Source organism: Anoplopoma fimbria, chromosome 4 (genome assembly GCF_027596085.1).
Source record: "Anoplopoma fimbria isolate UVic2021 breed Golden Eagle Sablefish chromosome 4, Afim_UVic_2022, whole genome shotgun sequence".
NCBI lineage: Eukaryota > Metazoa > Chordata > Actinopteri > Perciformes > Anoplopomatidae > Anoplopoma > Anoplopoma fimbria.
Window position 1 is genome coordinate 18,608,736 of NC_072452.1, and position 20,158 is coordinate 18,628,893.

A 20,158-nucleotide genomic window follows, 5' to 3' on the forward strand; every position below is an offset into this window, starting at 1 on the left:
ATTGTTTTCAACATGGCAGACATGCTGCTGTGGTTGGTGGCAGCAGCAGTAAGGAGAGGGAGGGCGGCTGTTCAACTTTTCCAACTTTATGGCAACAGCAGAAACCACAGCGAGTCAAACAATACAGGAGCTTATATTTTACTGTATCAGTGTTCTCTGAATGATACACCTCTTCAACAGAGGATTATTGGACCCAATGATATATAGGAGCTGTGGTGTTCAGACTGGTTGGATCAAAAGGTAGCCAGCAGACGTGGCGCCTCGCTCCCACAAATTCAGAACGGAGGTAAACGCCCGCGGTCTGAAAGCACCATTTCTCTGAGAGAGATTAGGGAGAGAGAGAGAGAGAGAGAGAGAGAGCCTGGAGGCAGCTAGGACAGCAGTGTGGTTGAGACCTGCTCAGATGATTGGATGTACGCTGTCTATTGTTTAAAGCAAACCAAGACTTTGAAGATGCTAATCATTTCAGTTTTTTCAACTTCATTTTCAGATTCATATTTTACCCATGCGTAGCATATTCCTGACAAAAAAATAATCAAGTCCCTACACACCAAGTGCCACAGAAAACATGGGAAAAACCTTAAACATGTATTGCTAAAAATCCTTAATAACAATACCATGTATGTCATTCCTATGTCTACGGAGCAGTTCATAGGTGGAATTACAATAACCGACTCACGGTTGTATCCCACCGCCAAACAGTCAATTTGCAGTTTACATCCATGTCATGCCAACATGTCTTTTAGACAATTGTGTAAAATTCTCATAATTAGCATATTCATTCTTGAGTTACGGGCAAAAACATTTGTGACAGTGACCTTTGACCCCCAAATTCTTGTGTCCTGGTGGACGTTTGTGCCAAATTTGAAGTAATTCTGAAAACAGCATTTACAAACGTTACACCTCAGTGTTATTAGCAATGCAAGAGTCAGATTTGTGTCAGCGTACCAACGAGCAGAGCCTCCCTCTCAGAGTGGACAGGACTCGGTGGATTCTTCTCTGTCGGGCCTTCCTTCTCCTGACTGCAGGACACCACTGTTGAAACCGTGGCTTCCTACACACACACCCACACACACACACACACACACACACACACACACACACACACACACCCACACCCCCACACACACACACAAAGTTACACAGTTACGTTAGCGGAATCTGCAACCAGCCACTGTTTGACTGCGGCTGACGAGAAGTAAACAAGCTTAAAAGACAAACATGAATAAGAATGAACACATCAGGAAGTTTCAGCACCGACACATTAATACGGTGAGACAATGAGGATGAGGATAATGAGGCGAGGGAGAATTTTTTTGCCAGCAGCAATATTTCTGATAGAGGGATGAAATGCATGTCACACACACACAGACACACAAAAAGGAGCGTAAGAAGAACAAAGAGAGAGAGAGAGAGAGAGAGAGAGAGATAGAGACTTGGAAAGGAAATGATCAAGCTGTTTGTTTCAGATCTGACAGGTGGCAGAAGAATTGCGGAGGAATAACAGAAGACTTTTTGTCTGTTTGTTGTCCTACATGGTATTGTGTGTACTATTTTCACTTATGGTGTGAAATGCCTGGTGGCCCTTTTCCTGTTTTTAATCTATCCATAACACTCACACAACGCAGTGTGTGGGTGTGCAGACACTTGCACATGTGCAAGCCATTTTGACTTTACGAGCTCTTTATTTCCTAGCCCAGTTGTGTCATGGTGATTTATTCAATGGCGAAAGCAGTTGCAGTGAACTGGATTGGCCTGTAATGATCTGTCATGTCACTGTAAGAGGTTAGAGAGAGAGAGAGAGTCAGAGGAGGACGAGGAGGAAGGGAGAATGAGGACACAAAGCAATATCTGGAGAGGAGTGGGGGAGGGCTCAACCTTTTCCCACTTACGCTGGTTTGATTAGCGCTCTCCTCGCCGCCTCTGTCGTCTTGCTTCGACTTCTCCAGCTGCAGCACATTACAAACATATGAGAGAAAGAAAAACACAGAGAAAAAAAAGCTAAGTGTTAATAAGACTGACGAGGGGGGGAGCACAGCATGGTGTGTAAATACAGGCGCTGTCTATTTTTAGAATAATGTCCAGAAATGTGCTGAGTTACAAACAAACAAGAAAATAACAGAGACCCTCAGCTACATTTGGATATAATTAACTCAAAATTGGCACAGAAGCGTCAGCTATTAATTTCGTAACAATGAAACACTGTGAGTTCTGATTTCCTTGGAATATATTGGTGCAGCGATAATTACTCTATTGTTCAATCAGACGAGTGTTTCTCAACCTTTTTTGTTTTAAAGTACGCCCATAGCCCTGTATGGTGGGCTTGAGCACAGGATGTCTCTTTGTTCTACTGCCTGTGCACAACTATCAAGAGTGAAAGAAGCTGAATTTAACCTTTTCTTTAACACTTCTTTATCCATTTCGCTTAATTGCTCACTGGCACATTTTATTTCCCCAACGTCTGGTATTAAGGTGTTAAACAGAGTTTAACACCTTAAAAAAAACTGAGAAATGTCCATGTGTGGTTGGCCGTTGGAAAAGAAACATTATTGGTTATTGTGATAATAAATATATCTAAATCATTATTTCTATTTGATGAAGTCAGAGAAGCTGCTCCACAATCTTTTCAAATACCACTATTTACTGTATAAGTATCCCTAGTTGGTAATCACAGGATTATCAACATCAAATTTATTGACTCACTGTTTTTATCTTCTATCTTGGGTTTTATCAATCAAAAAAGCCAAACGGTCTCTGGTTTCAGCTCATTAAACATAAGTATTTGCTGCTTTTCTTTGTTTTATTACATTTGAATTGAGTATCTATAGGTTTTAGACTGTTGCTTGGACAAAACAAGCAGTTTTAAGATGACGCCATGGGCTCTTGGGAACTACATTGAGCATTTTTCTCTATTTCCTGACATTTTATAGACTCCACATGAACATCGGTTCACTTGTCAGAGTACTCGGCTTGTTCCAGCTGTTTAATGTCCTCTGTAGCTCTGAAGGGAGCTTTCCAAAGTCTTGACAGAATAACTCTGAGCCTTAGACTCTTAAACAACGACAGGGAGCCTGACCACAAAAAAATTGGCGTGTGGAGTTTTAAGGACATGGACATTTACCAGACAGGAAGGGTCACATGAAAATATGCAGTTGCGTTGCATTGCATTATGGTGTTGGCTTGAGCATTTTTGGAGCTTGACTAATATATCAGGATATTCCAGCCTCTGCCAATTCCATTTCAACCATTTTTCTTCTCACACGCCTCTTGCAAGTCCTTCAACTTCATAGAAATGCAATACTAAAGCGTTTATGTCCTGCTTTAATCAAAAAGACAATCAATAATAAAAACAATCATCAGTGTCAGCACTGAAATAAATATATATATATATATATATATATATATATATATATACATATATATACACATATATATATAGAGAGAGAAAATGACCCGAGGCGTTTGTTTTGATCATAATAGTAATAAGGTTAATGGCTTCAATGACCTGCACTGGAGTCAATCCAGTAATGTGTGGTGACAGCAGGAACTGTTATTGGACCTGTGGAGGATAACTGGTGGCATGAAGAGATCTCTTCAACATGACAAATAACCCAAAACGACAGCTAATCTTCAGAGACGCCCACGCCCAAAAATTGATTTCTCTTCTCCTCCCTTCAATGAGAATGCCTCTCATGATTCATGTTTGCCCACATGCAGGAATGTAATTAGCATATTTTCCCTGGACTCACAGTCGCGGCGACACATTTCTAATCAAACCCATCACCATTAACGCGCTATTGACAACTGTGTCACTCTGGTTGATCTGAGTGAAGAGACGTACGAATTACGAATACACCTCTGCGTTACATGAAACCTGCAGTACATTTCAAAGGCAGCAGACAACACATAGAGCGCCAGCGCCCCCCCCCCACGTGGATTGAGAGCCTCTCGTTCTTATTATTATCCAATTTAATAGGCGATTGAACCTGAGGCTCATCTTAATGACAGCCCTTCCCCTCATTATACCGAGCTAGAGGGAACATTAACAAACATTAGCACTTGAATCCTGGGAATATGGGACAACACCTGAAAACATTAGTAAACATGACATGTCTTACAGAGAAAAATGGTCCTTGACGTTGTTTAATAAGACTGTAGATCATGCTGCACTGTATTTAGCAGAGCACTCTTGTGGTACAACAGCTCGCCTCTAATCAATTTCAGATGGGGCTTTGTTGTGAAAAACATGCCTCAATGTAAGCAACATTCAATCAAATAACAAATGGGATCTTGGGATGGATGACTAATGTAGTGGCTCTAGCTGATGATGTGGCTTTGTATAACAGATCTGAGACGGCATCAGCGGTTCACATCTGCGCAATGTCTTCTGTAATATCCCCCTATGTGGTGATCACACTATTACTGTGTGTACATATTGATCATGTGATATCCTGGCCAGTGCTGATGCAGCCCACAGGACCAGATGTACGGGAATCAGAGGATGTGATTGGGTTGCTCGTCGTCAATGTCGCATGAAATCTCAGCTGCAGACATATATGGAACCAATTTGATTGCGGTGAACCTTGCTCAACATGTTTCTGGTGAGGAAATGATTGGGTTGGGTTTCTTTTTACGTGGCTGCAGTGAGAACAGACTAATAACAAAAGGAAAAAAACCTCTTGTCTGGTAGAACAGATTTTCTTTGGTTTGTATGTAATAATGGAGGGGTTTGTAATGTAGAATGTATTTTTTGATATAAAAAAGATGTGAGACTTTATATACATACTTTTCTGATACTGTGTGTTTTTGTACTTTTGTAATGGAAATTTCAACAACAGCAGGTTGTTGCACCAGCTAAGCACATTACAAAGATTATCTGAAGGTTAATTGAGGTTTCAGCAGCCTGAGTTAAACAAGTGAAGTGGATATCTTCCAAAGTATTTTTAATACAAAATTCCCCTCTTTCTGTTTTCACAGCTTTTCTTCACTTAACACCAGTGGAGCGACAGTAACACCAAAAGGGAATTTCATACTCTTACGACCAACTTTGAAAGCTACTGAGTTGATTGATCTAACTGAAAATGTTAAGGAAATATTCAGGATTTTTTGAAGTGGGGTTGTATGAGGTATTAATAAATAGTCGGAGTATTAATTACAGTAGACTGCGGTCAGCCTGCCTTCAGTTTGGAAAGGCAAGCAGGAATACCGGTATGGAAGCACCAACGACTTAAAACCCCAATTCTTTTGTTTTTCTCCCAACGTACTTATAGATTAATTAACTCCTTGGTTCAGCACCAAAGTTTTACAGTAGAGGAGCAAACATTGTTTTTCACACTGACGCCCAACAAACTTTGAAGGACACAAAATCAACTTAAGTATGCACAAAAGTCATTAAAATGAGTATTAGTTTGTTTTTCTATGAGTTGCTTTATGCACAAAAACCAGAGCTCATAAAGGGATATCATTTTACTAGACTTAAAACATGAAAGCTGCATCATTTACATTTTTGGCTGGAAATTAGAAATAAAAGAGTCAATTAGACTCTGTGTTAAAGAAGAATGAAGTCCCACTGGGAGGAAAATGGGAATCCAGAAATAATGATTGAAGTTAGAAAACGTCTGATCACTGCGGTAAGTCTTTTTCCCGCAGTGTTAATATCATAAAGATGCAACCCAAAATAGCTTCTTTAGGATATCTGATGAGATTTGAAATACATTTTCATTTTCCCGACCTAAAACTACACATTACAACTATCACAAAATGTCCTTTTGTTTAGCCATGATTTATTTCTCCAATATCTTTCATGCCTTGAAACTAATTTATTTCTTATTAAAGTGCAAATTAGATAATGTTAACTTTCAAGCAAAGAGAGTAACCCAGAAATGAACTTTCATATAAAAAAACAACAAGGAAACATTGTAGATTCCTCCTCTCTTGATTCTCAGGAAACCCAGCTGCGAAAAATGTGTGTTTTCTGTCAGACTAACCTGCATTACGTGAGTGTTTTGAAGGTTCTGAAGTCCTTCCTTCAGGTTTTGGACTTGGTTGTTCAGCAGCTGTTTGTCCTCCAAACTCTTCTCAAGCTCTGCCTCCCGCTGTTTTAATTCGTCCCTCATTTTTAAAAGTTGCTGCAAATAAAACAGGGGAGAACAATAAGCCACTAATGCTACTGGGAACTACTTAACCGTGAAAATACTAACCTACTAAAACGGCTCTGAAAGCACAATCAGCCATTTGTTATATTAATATGTAGCACGTAATCCCTACATCGGTAACTAGAACTTCAGCTCGATACAAAAAGAAAAAGCAATTAGACACTGACGTGAATTATATCTTTAATAAACATTTACAAAAAGAGTAAACAGTTGAATTACTGTCTTATTATAATCTGTTACAATCGATCCAAGAGGAATAATTTGCCAAATCTTTTGCTTGTAATACATAAAAGAATCCATCATTACTGAAAAACGTCTTTAGAGAGAGGATACACTCATTGGGGTTTTATCCTTGCTCTGGGTGACACAGAGGACTGGTGTTAGAGAAAGCTTTGATAGCCAAGTTATCTGCCAAACACAGATGGAAAGATTCACCTCCTGCCGTGTTCATGTCAACAAAACAAGGGTCTGTGAGACACAGGGGGTCTTTACAGCCAGGGGTTCTCTTCTGCTAAACTACACATTAAGTGCCTTTGTGATACAAACACTATGATTCACAAACGAGGGAATAGTTTGCCAGTACATGCTGATAATATTTCATTGCAATTCATGTGTCTGCGTGAAGCAACATGTTGACCCTGGAAAGGAGAGGTATCCAATTTCAGTGTCGTCCAGTTCATTTAATGCGTTCACCTAATCTTTTCATAAACACACACCGTGAGAGACGTGAGCTGCAAAGGTAATTACTCTCTGTAAGCAGAAATGAACAGCAGGTTCTCTAATGGATTCTCTTCCTTAACATGAATCGATCATAATTTCCATTACCTGTGACAGCTAGCTAAGTGCAGACACTTGACGAATGCAAGAATGAGTCAATTTGGTGGTTCTTTGGTACTTAAGAGTTGGATTTTAGGGTTTGTAGGGGTTGTTCTTTAGAAAGTGGAAAGGTGGCATCGTAAATATTAAGTAGTGAAGAAAACAAAGTCACAAAATCACATGATCTCCCTCAGCAGATGGAGTTGGCTGAGTAGACATGAAATTGTAGATGTTCAAATATTAATCCTTTCCCTTTTCTAAGAATTATAGTCTGTGATGGATTCTCTTTCTTCCTCCATCTGCTTATGAAGATCGTGTGAAATAACTGAAAGCTCCAGCAGATTGTTTCCCAGTTCAAGAAGGAACTTTGAAACAGCTTAAGATGAATTCGATTAAGATCACACTGTGTGCAGTCACTAAATTTAATAAAATAACAAAACTGTGTCCAAAAAATATATCATAATTCATTAAGTTGCTCAGGGCCTTCTCTCCTTTAATGTGTTTGTACATATTGTCATACACACAGACATGTTGCACACACACATCGAAGTATTTATGTTTTATTTCCAATTCATTGAAATGTGCATATGCATCTGGAACTATCTTTTGGGTGATAATGATTCTTTTTACCTGAATTATATTTATTAATTCATTGTTCATATGACTTAATTTTTATGTGATATAGTTAAGATTTTCTAATATTTCATAACGTCAGACATTGAATTCCTGTCTCTGCCTCCTATTGTTCGATCCACAACAAAGTCTGATACAGAGCAAGTTGTATAACAACCACTGTTGTTTTGTGAATGGAATACTAAAGAACCACATTTAGAAGTAAATGGTACTGTAGATACTGCACTGAATGGTATTCAAGGCACATTTTCAATGAAAAATCCACTACATTTGATGATCTTTTTTTTGAATAAATGGTTTGAAATTGTTTTAATAGCCTTGGGTTTGTTCCAAAAATGTCGCTGTGAGCTGTTCGAAATCGTAGCTCCCAACCCTCCAATCCCAAGTAAAACCAATTCCAACTGCGAATAAGCTTTCCTTTAACCAGAGTAAACCCTGAAAAGATTATTTTTTAGCAGCTCTTCAGAAAAGACTAACAGCTGCTGGAGACAGCTGTACTTTTCTTCTTGTTCCCGCACAGCACTCACTTTCTAAGTGGAGGCTGTGAATAAATGACAGTCGTCTTGCATTGAAAATTCAAATGGTTTAACCTGAGTGACCTCGTTCTTAAAAACATCCAGGTGCCTAACAGTTAGGAATAGAATATTAAACTTATTGTTGTGCAGATGATTTGAAAGTGTGTGTTTGTGTAGATACCTTCTGCATGCCCTGCAGAGCCTGCTGCAGGAAGCTGAGCTGCTGTGAGTGCGTGTTCTCCTCCTCACCGCCGTTCGGATGGTTCTTGCCTTGTTCCTGTTTGAGCAGCTCCACCTCGTTCCTGTAGGCGTCCAGCTGGCAGCGCAGCGAGTCGTTCTCCTCCTTCAAGGCTTCTGCTTGGGAAACACCTACAGTTTAATACAGAGAGTATAGAGAACCGAATGGAGTATGGTGTTTATCACGTACAACGCTGCCACGGTTGATGGTCTCTTGACAGCCTCAGTTTCACAGTGCGGCTTTTGCGGCAAAATATTGAAGCTAGTTTATCAGATACACAGTGACATTTGAAAGCAGATCTCTCAGTATTCATTTGAGAGCGGGCACAAGAGTAGAGCTCATCTTGACTTTATGCAAATTTCAGGCATCTTGAAACACTAAATGACAAATGTCCTCTTGATATATGTCTGCTGCTAAATATATCTCTGGCCTTCCCTGCATGACAGAAAAAGATCAGGACGCATTAATGCCCCTGAAAACTTCTGAATCTGTAAAACAGCATTAAAATATCCTTAGGTTTAATTCTACTTTTATATGATTCATAAATATTGTTTTTGTTTGATAAATTGACAACGAAGCATTTTGAAATTCTCCACTGCTCTGACTTACATTATTCTCAAAACAAACACGGGACTCTTCCCAACGGTGGCCAAACTTATGGCCAACGTTGGGAAGAGTCCCGTGTTTGTTTTGAGCAAAATTTTGTCTATAAAGCACCCTTTTCTGTCGGAACCCCACTCACTTCGAACCAGTGAGGACAGCCCAGAGAAAAATCGCGAATCACCCAACACAAAAGGGACCAAAAATGTCAAGGTAGCATGCTGTCAAGCCATCTGTAAATTGTTATTTTGATATTCACTCTGTGTCAGATAATCAAACACCTACAGCATATCAACATAGACTCCTGAAAGCGGTGATAATCCCAGAGTGTTTTGTCCAATAGCTCTCTACTGGACTTTTGACCTGACCTATTGAGCAAAAAGAGGAGACAGTGGGAGTTATTATTATTTGAGACCTGCTCAGCTCCAGAGATGTCCAGTATTATCAGCTCTGCTCTCCTCCTGTGGGCCTTGAGGGCGGAAGCTCTTTGGAGAAGGGAAATACACTGACTGGACTGGGGAGATAAGCCCGTCCTGTATGTGTGTATGCGTGTGTGTATGTGTCTGGTCAGGTTTTGTGTGGGTGTTCATGAGTGCTGCCTGCAGTCTATCATGGAGGACCATTGGCAGTGTTAATTAACTCTTGCTGGGCGAGTGTGTGTGTTTGTGTGTGTGTGTGTGTGTCCATGCTGTGTTTGTGTGTACTTTTCTCCCAGCAAAATGAGGGTATGAGGTGAGAAGAGTATTGATCTGAGAGCCTCATCAACTTGGTGTGAGGGGATGTCAACCGCTTGGCCAGACTCAGAGCAATTCCCCTTCTGTTACATAACAGGCGGCGCTATCGACCTGCAGATATCCACCATCGCCGTGTGCTCACACACACACGCACCTACAGGCACACCTACACAAGCGGCTCTTCTGCTTTCTATTCTATACCTGAGTCAGACGCAGAGCATTGATTCACTTTTTAAGAGGCTGCAGTCAAAACACAGGTGTTTTCAGCCAGCCTGGTTGACATGTAAACATGCCCCCTTTGCTTAAAGGTTAGTGAGTAAAGGGGGTGTAACAGTCAGCCTGTTAACACAAATAACAAAAAGTGCCACATTAACACCCATCACCTCTGCCAATCCTGTCGCATCGAACGGAGTGGCAGGTCTTTGACAGCAATGCTAATTACTGATGGTTAAATATAGCAAGGCTGCATAAGAGAAAGGGGGCTGAGCTTACGACTTGTATTTACATACATTTGCATGCTGATTAGAGAAGCTGTCATATTAGCAAATGGCAGAGATTGGAATGATTAAAAGGCCAGAAGAAAGAGTATGTGAAGAGAGCGTAACAACACGCTGAGAGGCACAAAACACAAGATGAGAGACGACCTTACAGGCAGTGGTGACAGATGCGGCAGGTTGCCCTGGCGACTACTCTAGACTCATGGGTTATTGTAATGGCGGTTGAGAGATTAGAAGCGCCGTTTGTTTTTGTTGCTTCAGCAAACACAAAAAAGACTCCTTTGAGGGAGTCGCAGAGGATCATGGCACTTCAGTGGCACCCCGATCTGAAATAAGACAGCAGTTTGGCAGCTGTGGACGGATTCACACATACGTACGGTGTTGTGTGCATCACAAGGTGGATGTCATTTAGTAGTCATGTTCAACATTAACTCAGTAAAGCGTGCTTGGTGTGAGCATTTGATGTTCATTGAATGTGTTATTTTATTCATGCGGAGTTGTCAAATGGTTGTCAGATGCTTGGGGGATGATTACTGTCATTTCAGTTAAACACAGCAGTCTTCCCCCAGATATTTAACGCTCTCTCTCCGTGCTCTTCCTCTGAAGATCTTGATCAGTGCATGTTGACGGACGTGTTGAACTGTGAAGGCGTGCGTGCATCTGCATACCTGAGTCCTCGGAGTCCTTGCTTTCTGGGGAATCCTCCATGTCATCGTCCGACATCTCCATCTCTTCCTCTCGTCGGATGCCCATCAGCTGCTCGCTGTGCATGTTTCTAATCTCCTGCAAAACACAAACCGACAAGAGGGGAGGGTCAGAACTGCAAAAACTCATGGCTGTTGCACGTTTTTAGCAGGTCTTAGTAGTAGAAGGATCATCAGTGAGGAACTTCTTTGATTTCGATGTTAACGTTTAGCATAATACTTATAACAGATCAGTACAGAACAATGGAGTATAGATGAAAAGGTCTCAGAGCTCGGGCTACATTCCTCCTCTGACACAGAGATAGGGCAGACGGTAGCACAAATATAGACAGACCACACAGTTTAGTACTCTGCCGTTCTTGTTTCTTGGAGAAATGTTCACATTCAGGCAGCTAAAATACATAATAAGTGTGTAGCAACAACAGCTCCTGTCAAAATTGTCAAAGCACCATCACGTCAGGAAACACAGATTTTAGATGACAAGGCATGAAATGTGTCTTTGTGCATATACTGTTTACAATGTGTGCCTACGGTTTTCTACACCCACATCTGGAAACCCACAGCATTAACTGTAAAATACCAATCTTATCCGTTTCATTCCACCCTTGCAGGCAGAATCACTAATGATTATATCCATCTAGAGACCACTAACCAGAAGCAGGTTTCAAAATGGTTTAAAGATTTAGGTCAAACCAATGGATTGGATTAGCTGTAAATAAGACCAAACCCTCCAGGTCTGTGAGAAGAGAAAAGCAAAACAAATGAAAATCCTGGTGATGCTTTACACCCAGTAGACAGTTCAGGCTAAGACTAAACCATGAACATACGGTCGATGCGATCATTCAGCTTTCATTCCCTGTTGAGAGCAGATGTTGGAGCTATAGTAGTACACAGTGTCTCTATTAAAAACAAGAGTTCTTATGATAATGGAGCAGGTGAATCAAGAGCACAGCATACTATGCTGTCAAGAGACCCAGACTGATGCCCATTTTCCATTCAGGGGCTTGAAGGTCACAGAAAAACGTTGACGCAAACTCAAGAAGACCACGGACATGGAGGTCAGGGTCGGACAATGTTAACTGGCTTGTAGAAGAAGGAAAGAAAAAATAACACGGCAAGATAAATTCAATTTCTGCATACTTTTAAATGTTTTCAAGAACTTACTCACGCTCTGATAGGCTAATGCCTAAAATGTAACTTTCCATTATCCAGACATTATATCGCTTAAAGAATATCTAGTCACTCTAACATTTTTGAAGCGATGATAAGCAATAATACTGAATTATCGCGGTCCTGAATGAAAAATACATTGAATAAGCACTTTACTGGGTAGTGTATACAACACGTCACCTTATATAACAAGTTCAGCCAGTTAGGAAATTAGCCAACCATTGTTTGGGTTGATAACAATGTTAAAATATGACTTTACTCACCTTTAGTAAACCCACAGATAAAGCCTACATGATGTATTTTACAAACAAGTATATCTAGTCATCAAGTGAGCAAGTTTGTAAAATAAAAGTGGAAAGTGTGTTCTCACTTTACAAGTTCAACAAGTTTGTTTTGAAATACACTTGTGCATTCATACACACAACACCGGTGGACCGAGACACAAGGGCTCCATCAATGAAAATTTCCCAACTACAGGCTGAAAAATAATCCTAAAAAGCCAAGAAGCTGCCCAAGAGTAAACAAACATACAAACATCTGTCAGCTGACGTTATCATCTCGAGCCCATGGCAGAGGTCGAACAGGTACTCTGCACGCACAAGCACATGCAGACACACAACCAGCTGGTGTGCATGGAGCGCACTGTGCGCACACACACATCCACTGCATGCACAGCAGCACGCACACGCAACATGAAAACACTGATAGAGCGAGGCAGCTGTTGTCTGATTCTGCCTCCGAGCTGCAGCTACTCAGCGCCGCTGCTCGTTCCTCCATATTTCACCTCCAGGCCAGAGAATCATTCTGAATATACAATATGACTGAGAGTGAAGCATGCTGCCTGTTTCACGATAAACTACCCTGAGCAACCCTTTGCACTGGCCAGTGGCTGCCAGTCCTGTGTGCTGCAGTAGGCACTATGTGCTCCGTGATCAATGTGAAACTAAACCTGCATTTAGCCATCCGTCTGATTTCGAATCAAATCACTCCGTGTAATGAAAAGGAATGACCAGTTGTGCTGACAGTCACTGAGAATTAGCACCACCCTCTGAAGCTCTATGCAGCATTCTTTTAACACTTTTACTCCATTATTTTGGTTATCTGACCTTCAAACAGAATGTATGGTTGGATCTCACAGCTCTTATTACTCCCACATATAAAACCAAAAGGCAGCGGTTTTCCAGCTCAGACAAGCTGAATGTGCTCCAGCAGCCCAGCGATAAATGACGGAGAACTGAAGTAAACAACAAGCATCTAGCCGGCCAAGAGTCACATATTATTGCTCTGTAGTTGGTGGTGACCTGACCAAACCAAACCAAACCAAACCAAAGCGGTGAGTGAATATTTGATCAAGTGGCTTCTGCGTCTGTTGGATGTGTAAGTAAATTGTTTAGCTATAACTCCCTGATAGGCTGTGGTGTAAACCAGATTAATGCCCACGCAGGAGAAACAACCTTTAAATACTCATCAATACCTTAAATTTTTGCTATGGCGGGGTTATCATCAAACAGCTGCTTATTTATACATCCAGAAGACACAGAGTAACATTGAAATTAAATTTGGAGTAGTGACAAATATTCAACTCCTTTTAGCTATTTTTCCTTTTGACTTCTGAGGGAAATATTCATCTCTTTAGCTGCTAAATGCGCCTCTTTAGCTGGTCACCAACTCCATAAGTCTGTCTGCCGTTTGGTACAGAGCATGTAGTGTACGGCTGGATTTTAGAGCTTTTGTCTGTTTTTTAGCTCAGAACAGCTAGAAACAATGCTGAGCAAGTGAGAGCGGAGAGATCGAACCTAAAGTGTAAACTTCTGGGCCATAAAACCAAAAAAAAAAAAAAAAATGAGCTGAAATCTGCCTCAACACTCTGTAGAACTGAGGGATAATTGCAGAATCAGGTGTTGATTGTCTGAGTTTGTCACTATGGCAAAATACTAGTAGTTTAATCTATTTTTAAAGTTTCTTTCTACCAGTTAGCAGAGACCTCACATATTATAAACAGACTTTAAGTGTTCTAGGCTGTTTCCCTACTGTGCATAAATTCTCTTAAACACTAACAGACAGCTCCAGAGAGACATTGACTCATTGTGGGCCACTGCTAAACCAAGAGATTTGTGTCCAAATTACTTCATCTGTCTGTTTGTTTCTCACTCTGACACACACACACACACACACACACACACACACACACACACACACACACACACACACACACACACACACACACACACACACACACACACACACACACACACACACACACACACACACACACACACACACACACACACACACAGAGCGGTTTCACTCTGAATGACACTAAAGTCTATTGTTACAGCTATAATTAAGTGTAAAGTAGCTGGAAGAGAAACACTACAAAGAATGTTTGAAACCAGGATGTAATTTAAAGGATTTTTTCCTGAATGGAGGACACTGGAGTGTCGACCCATAGTGGTCTCCTTCACTTGCATCTATGGTTATGTTGTACTCTGTGGTGTATGCAGTGTGTATACAGCAACTCTATAAAAGGTAAAAAGAATGGACAGGTCCCTTGAGGCCTGATAAAATCACTCTGGTATCCACATAATAGATTGTAATACTTCCTGCTACTGTGTATAGACAGAGGAGAGTAGATCCCTGAGAGACCCTCAATGTCTGATCCAATCTGAACATAAAAAAACAACAATTTTCCTTTACAACAACCTACCTTTCAAAAGAAGTTTTGTACAAGTTGATTGCTGCTTCTGCTTCACCTCAAATCTGTTGTTTTGTTATAGTGATGTTCAAAGAAACTTACCAATCACATATGAGTCCATTAGACCCAGGACTGTGCCACACTCCAGACCCTCAATTACACACAATCATCATGCTAATTACTGTAATGCTCCATTTGGCCGTGGGGGAAAAAAATAATAATTGTGAGCAGAGAGTACATGGGGAAAAAAAGACATAAAAGCTTATTACGCTTAATACGCTTTTATGTCTCAAGATATTCCTCCTTTATTCATCCACTCAAAGAAACCTTCACATTTGTTGGTGCAGGGGGAGAAGGCTGGTACATGTTTACCTGAGTGCTGGACACCCTTAGAGATGGAAAACTCACCCAGCAGCTTGTATCCAATTCACGGGGGAGGGCAGTGGAAGAGGGAGGGGAGGAGGTAAGGGGTAGAGGTTTGGACCTGGGTGTGTCTGTATCTCACACTGGCTAGAATAAGCAGGTACCTGTTCTTTATCCTGGCATCATTCAAAGTACTTACTGTAACAAGGAGTCTGCTCTTTTGACATCTGATTTGACCTATTTTTGTCCTTCTCTTGTTTGAGTCTAATTATGTACCCTATGTTAAGTATCTATCTATCAATTAAAAATAAAGAACTATATATGAGTAAAGAGGGAGACAAGCCATTGCACAGAATGGGATAAAAGTCTAAATATCAATAAATCAGTTGAACCACAGATTGAAATCAAGGTCTACTAACCTCTGCTTGTTTGCGCCACATGTCCAAGTTCTTGCGCTGAGCTTTGGAGAAATGGTCCCATGCCTTTTGTTTGGAAGCAGCTTGGAATACAGACACAATCTGCTCAACTGTGGCGGGACGCAGGGAAGGACCAGAGACCATCCAGAGACAGAGAGAGACAGAAAGACAGAGGGCAGGTGGGAAGGAGCAGAGGAGTGAGAAAGTGGAGTCAACTAGGGGTGTAAAGAACTCTGAGTGTGTGTGTGTGTGTGTTTGTATTTATATGTGTGTGTGTGTGTGTGTGTGTGTGTGTGTGTGTGTGTGTGTGTGTGTGTGTGTGTGTGTGTGTGTGTGTGTGTGTGTGTGTGTGTGCAAGCGTGTGATCTACTTACCAGCTGATGCCAGTGCATCATCTCATGGATGGTTGGTCTGATAGTTCCCACAAAACGTACACAACTTAAATAAATCATATTTTTTTCCCCATAGTATTTAAAATATAGTAATAAAGCCCTTCAACACTGTAGCTCTGCTAATACTGACTTAATATTTATTAGCCAGTGGCATGACTCTACACGGACCTTTCTCTAGAGCCGCCATGAAGTTAACAATTGTAGTTTTGAGTAAAATATCTTGATAACTAAGGGATGGGATGCTTGAAAGCCATTCATGTCCTTCTTAGGATGGGAAGTAATAACTTTAGGATAAAAACTTTGATAATAACCATTATCTCATGATTATTCTTTTAAAACCACCATTTCATTTGTCAAATACTTTGTTGTATGACCAAATATCTGCGAAACCAACGACCAATGACATTCCCATAAGCCTCAGCTGTACTTTGTGTAGCAAATATTAGCCCGCTAACGCACTAAACTAAGAGAGTGAAGGTGGCGAACATTATACTTGCTTAACAACCACACGTTGACGAAGACCTGCTGTGCTTATTAGAGGCTCACAGAGCTGTCAGGGTGTCTGCAGACGCTTTGTCTCAATTAACATTTAATCAACAAGGGACTTTTTGCTAAGCAACTGGCAGATGCCAAAAATAACCTACTTTACATGTGCCACTGTTGACCACTGTGCAGCTCCACTACAGCAGAGTAGTGTAAGGATATTTATTAACTTATTAGAGTAGCATAGTGTTCCTGAATTTCTTTCCCTATATAGATTTTTGCCTTCTTTTAAAATATACGTCAGTAAGCTTCAAACCTCGCTAGTTAACCCTTCATTGGAGATGTAACTGCAGAATGAAGAAAACACCCGCTTCTTTGGGTCAGAGATTCTTATCCGGACCAGACCTATAAGCCTGAGGTTTCCACTGTTCCTATGTGTGATGTGTATGATGACAGCTGTGCTGGGTCTGTATAGTCTATGTCAGATAAACTGCAATGTATTGATAAAGCAATTCCCCTTTCAGCAATCCCTTGACATGTGGGTGGTCATGAAGGAGTGTATGGGTGGTCTGTGTATCCCAGAGGTCCTAATGTACACAGGGGGTTGGGTCAATATGACCGCTAGCAGAGTGCGTGTGCTTGCAGAGTGTTGAGAGCGAGAGAGAGAGAGAGACAGAGAGAACAGTACAGGGATCAATAGCATCTTCCCCTGTACTCTGTAATTTGATGGAGCAGATCGATGGTGAAAGCAGAGAAGAGAGGAAAGGGTACAGACACACTTTTCAAACGTGAGCTTATATGCAACAAAGCAGTTCAAATATCAACTCTTTACAGTGAGGTCTGAGGATTATCTTTAGAAAAAGGGACGTTGTTTCCCGGAAAGGAAAGATGCTTTAGAACTACGGGTATCTATTTTTTCCAATGCTTTGAGCACCACAAATTAAATTATCTGGGCCTCTCCATTGTATTTGTGAAGCAGCAGGAAATTGAAGAAGCCAATATCTCAAAACCGGGGCACATAAAATGAAAACTATCTGCATGCCTAGATATCATAGGGATTAAATGACTATATGAATTTTGTGATTTGGGTGAACTGACCTGTAAAGGTGATAAGCTTCATCGGAGACAGACCTTTGTGGATGTCAACTAAAAGAGTAGCAGGCTGAATTTATTTGGTATGGACAGAGAGTTGATCCCAAGTGAGACTTGTAAAACCTCCTCATGAGGCCGGTCTCTGTGATATCATTATAATGATCAGCAATGCACCAGGAGGAAGGCAAGGTCATGAATAAAGGAAGTGTTTGTATGGGCTGAAAGAATGGAGGTGGTTTATACAAAACACACCCACGCACACCTTCTATGTCTTCTACATGTTTTATATTTTCTATTAACCCAACCTTGGAACTGTGCGGGACTTGGTGTTGAGGGATGTTTACGTTCTATTTAACATGCATGTGGTGGGATACACAGAGACAGAGTGCCGCAGGCGGTGGTGTAAACTAGCAGCTGCACGACCAAAGTTGTCAAAGGCGGGTAAGGAGCAGTATGCTTTGCCTTCAGCCTTTCATCAACTGAAATGAGCCGAGCATGCGTTTACTGTGATTGTTTGGCCTCCAATGTAGTAATGCAAGAGATGTGTTGGACTACTTACTACTTTCATCTCAAGGAACATGAATAGCAACCATAATAACATAATAATAATTATAACCAGTGTTTTTTTTAAGACAAGATATTTGTATCTCAGAAGAAATAAACGAGTCGGACACTGAATGCTGAGTTTAGATACGTAACAGCACTTTTAGGAAAGTAACAAATCTTACCTTTAAGACATCCTCCCAAAAACAAAATTGCATGAAACAAGACGGCTTCTATGAGGCTATTAAAGCTCAATAACCATCCACAATGTGTAAAATAATATCATACTTACTTATTTGCAGCGTTAAGAACCTCAGGCACAAAAAGTCTTATGTTGTGTGTCTGTTCATATGATAGGGAAACTTACACTGAACCAGAAAGTTGGCCAAGCATGGACAAGACTCATTCTTATCCTCCTCCTGTACTTATACTGCACAACAAGGAGTATAATATGTATTTAAGTGGTAAACTGAGTTACTCTCTCTTGCTGTGGCCTTTGTACAAAAATGAAACACTGTTGTTCACTTACAGTACACACAGTATAAACTGTATTATACAGCTGTGTTTTTGTGTGTGTGTTTGTGTGGTTGAGAACATAAAACTCACATTGGCCAACTATGCCGGACAGAGCGGTCTTGAATTTCTCTTTGGCCTCCTCCACCTCCTTCTCATGCTGACTTTTCTCGCCCGTCAGCCGGCGGATGTGGCCGTTGGAGGACTGGATCATGGAGTAAAAGTTGTTGGCGTTCCTGCGGTTGACTTCACCTCGTTCAAGCCAGGTCAGGAGCACACGCACAGCTTCAGGAAACTTTCCGTCGTCTGGCCAAGAGGTGAGGACATAAAGAAAGGAAAAGTCAGGCTACATGCAGGGGAGCAAAAATCATTAATCCCTGTCCAGTTCCATGACGCTACTAGGGTGCAAGCAACAGATTGCAAGACGAAAAAGGAGGAGATAGTCTTGTAAATGTCAGTATACTCATAATCCATGTGCGACAATTTCTAAAAATAGACATATATAAGAGCATAAAGGCAAATTCTGATTATTTGAAGACAAAAAGTAGTGAGCATTTTGTATTTTGTCGAGCAAAAAAGTAGAGAATGTAAAGTCGGGGTTAATGTGAGCAAGGTGACACTGGAAATAAATAAAATAAAGCCACAGCAGATCGCAGTGAACAAGGCCAGGAGAACAAAAAGACATCTGTGCTGTGGGATGAAAGGAAAAAGAGAACTGTACATATGACGGACTGGCATATGCTCGCTAACAAAGAACTTCACAGACCTCAGTGACACCTGAGAGGAGTAAAAAGAGGTGGTCTATGTAAAGAAAAGTCCTGCTGTGAGCTTGATGTCATCGAAAGGACAGATTGGGTTTTGAAGTACAGGAACATAACTGGCTCTGAAAAGGGCTAAACCACTTTGTTTCCTACGGGTGGAAGATTCAGGAAAGAGTAAACCTAAATCTGCAGCAAATAGCCAATATGTGTGCTTTCACAACAGCAGCCCAAAGAGTTCAGAAACAAATCCTTGGCTAAAACAACACTGTGTAAGACTTCTTTTCACCAGGGCCAGAGGGAGGGAGAGCTGGAAGAGACAAACGCAAGATGATAGAGAGGCAAAGTCACAGACTGAGACCTGGAAGTGCCACTGCTCATTAGTGAAATATGTTTATTCAACCAGAAACTGGATGGAAAGATGGGAAGAGGAAGGGGGAAAAGAGAGCAGAGAAGAGAAAATGGAGAGGATGAGCAGAGAAGAACAGAGAGTGAGGAGATGAGAGGAGAGATGAGGAGAGGAGAGATGAGGAGAGGAGAACAACAAAGAGTGAAGAGAGGAGAGGAGAGGAACAGAGAGTGAGGGGAAGAAAGGAGAGGAGGGGAGTGGTTAGGAGAAGAACAGAAAGTGAGGAGAGGAAAGGAGTGGTTAGGAGAAGAACAGAGAGTGAGGAGAGGAGGTAAGAAAAGAGGTGAGGAGACGAAAAGAGAGATGAGGAGAGGAAAGGAAAGGAGAGGTTAGGAGAATAACAGAGAGTGAGGAGAGGAGGTAAGAGGAGAGGTGAGGAGAGATCGAGAGAAAAGGAGACGAGGGGAGAGGTTAGGAGAAGAACAGAGAGTG

General features: G+C 41.2%; 1 protein-coding gene across 5 annotated transcripts in view; it reads right to left on the reverse strand.

Moving 5' to 3' along the window:
• The window catches only part of enox2 (ecto-NOX disulfide-thiol exchanger 2), a 157,272-nt gene that overhangs the window by 6,008 nt on the left and 131,106 nt on the right, over window positions 1–20,158 (reverse strand). For 4 of the 5 annotated variants that reach the window (XM_054597611.1, XM_054597608.1, XM_054597609.1 and 1 more), the window contains 7 exons: window positions 18,653–18,865; window positions 15,540–15,646; window positions 10,857–10,971; window positions 8,301–8,488; window positions 5,988–6,128; window positions 1,893–1,949; window positions 949–1,054 (listed from right to left, as the gene is read on the reverse strand). In XM_054597611.1, coding sequence (XP_054453586.1) covers window positions 949–1,054; window positions 1,893–1,949; window positions 5,988–6,128; window positions 8,301–8,488; window positions 10,857–10,971; window positions 15,540–15,646; window positions 18,653–18,865 — 927 coding nt within the window. The remainder of the gene's footprint in view (window positions 1–948; window positions 1,055–1,892; window positions 1,950–5,987; window positions 6,129–8,300; window positions 8,489–10,856; window positions 10,972–15,539; window positions 15,647–18,652; window positions 18,866–20,158) is intronic. The other variant, XM_054597610.1, reaches the window with a different exon arrangement.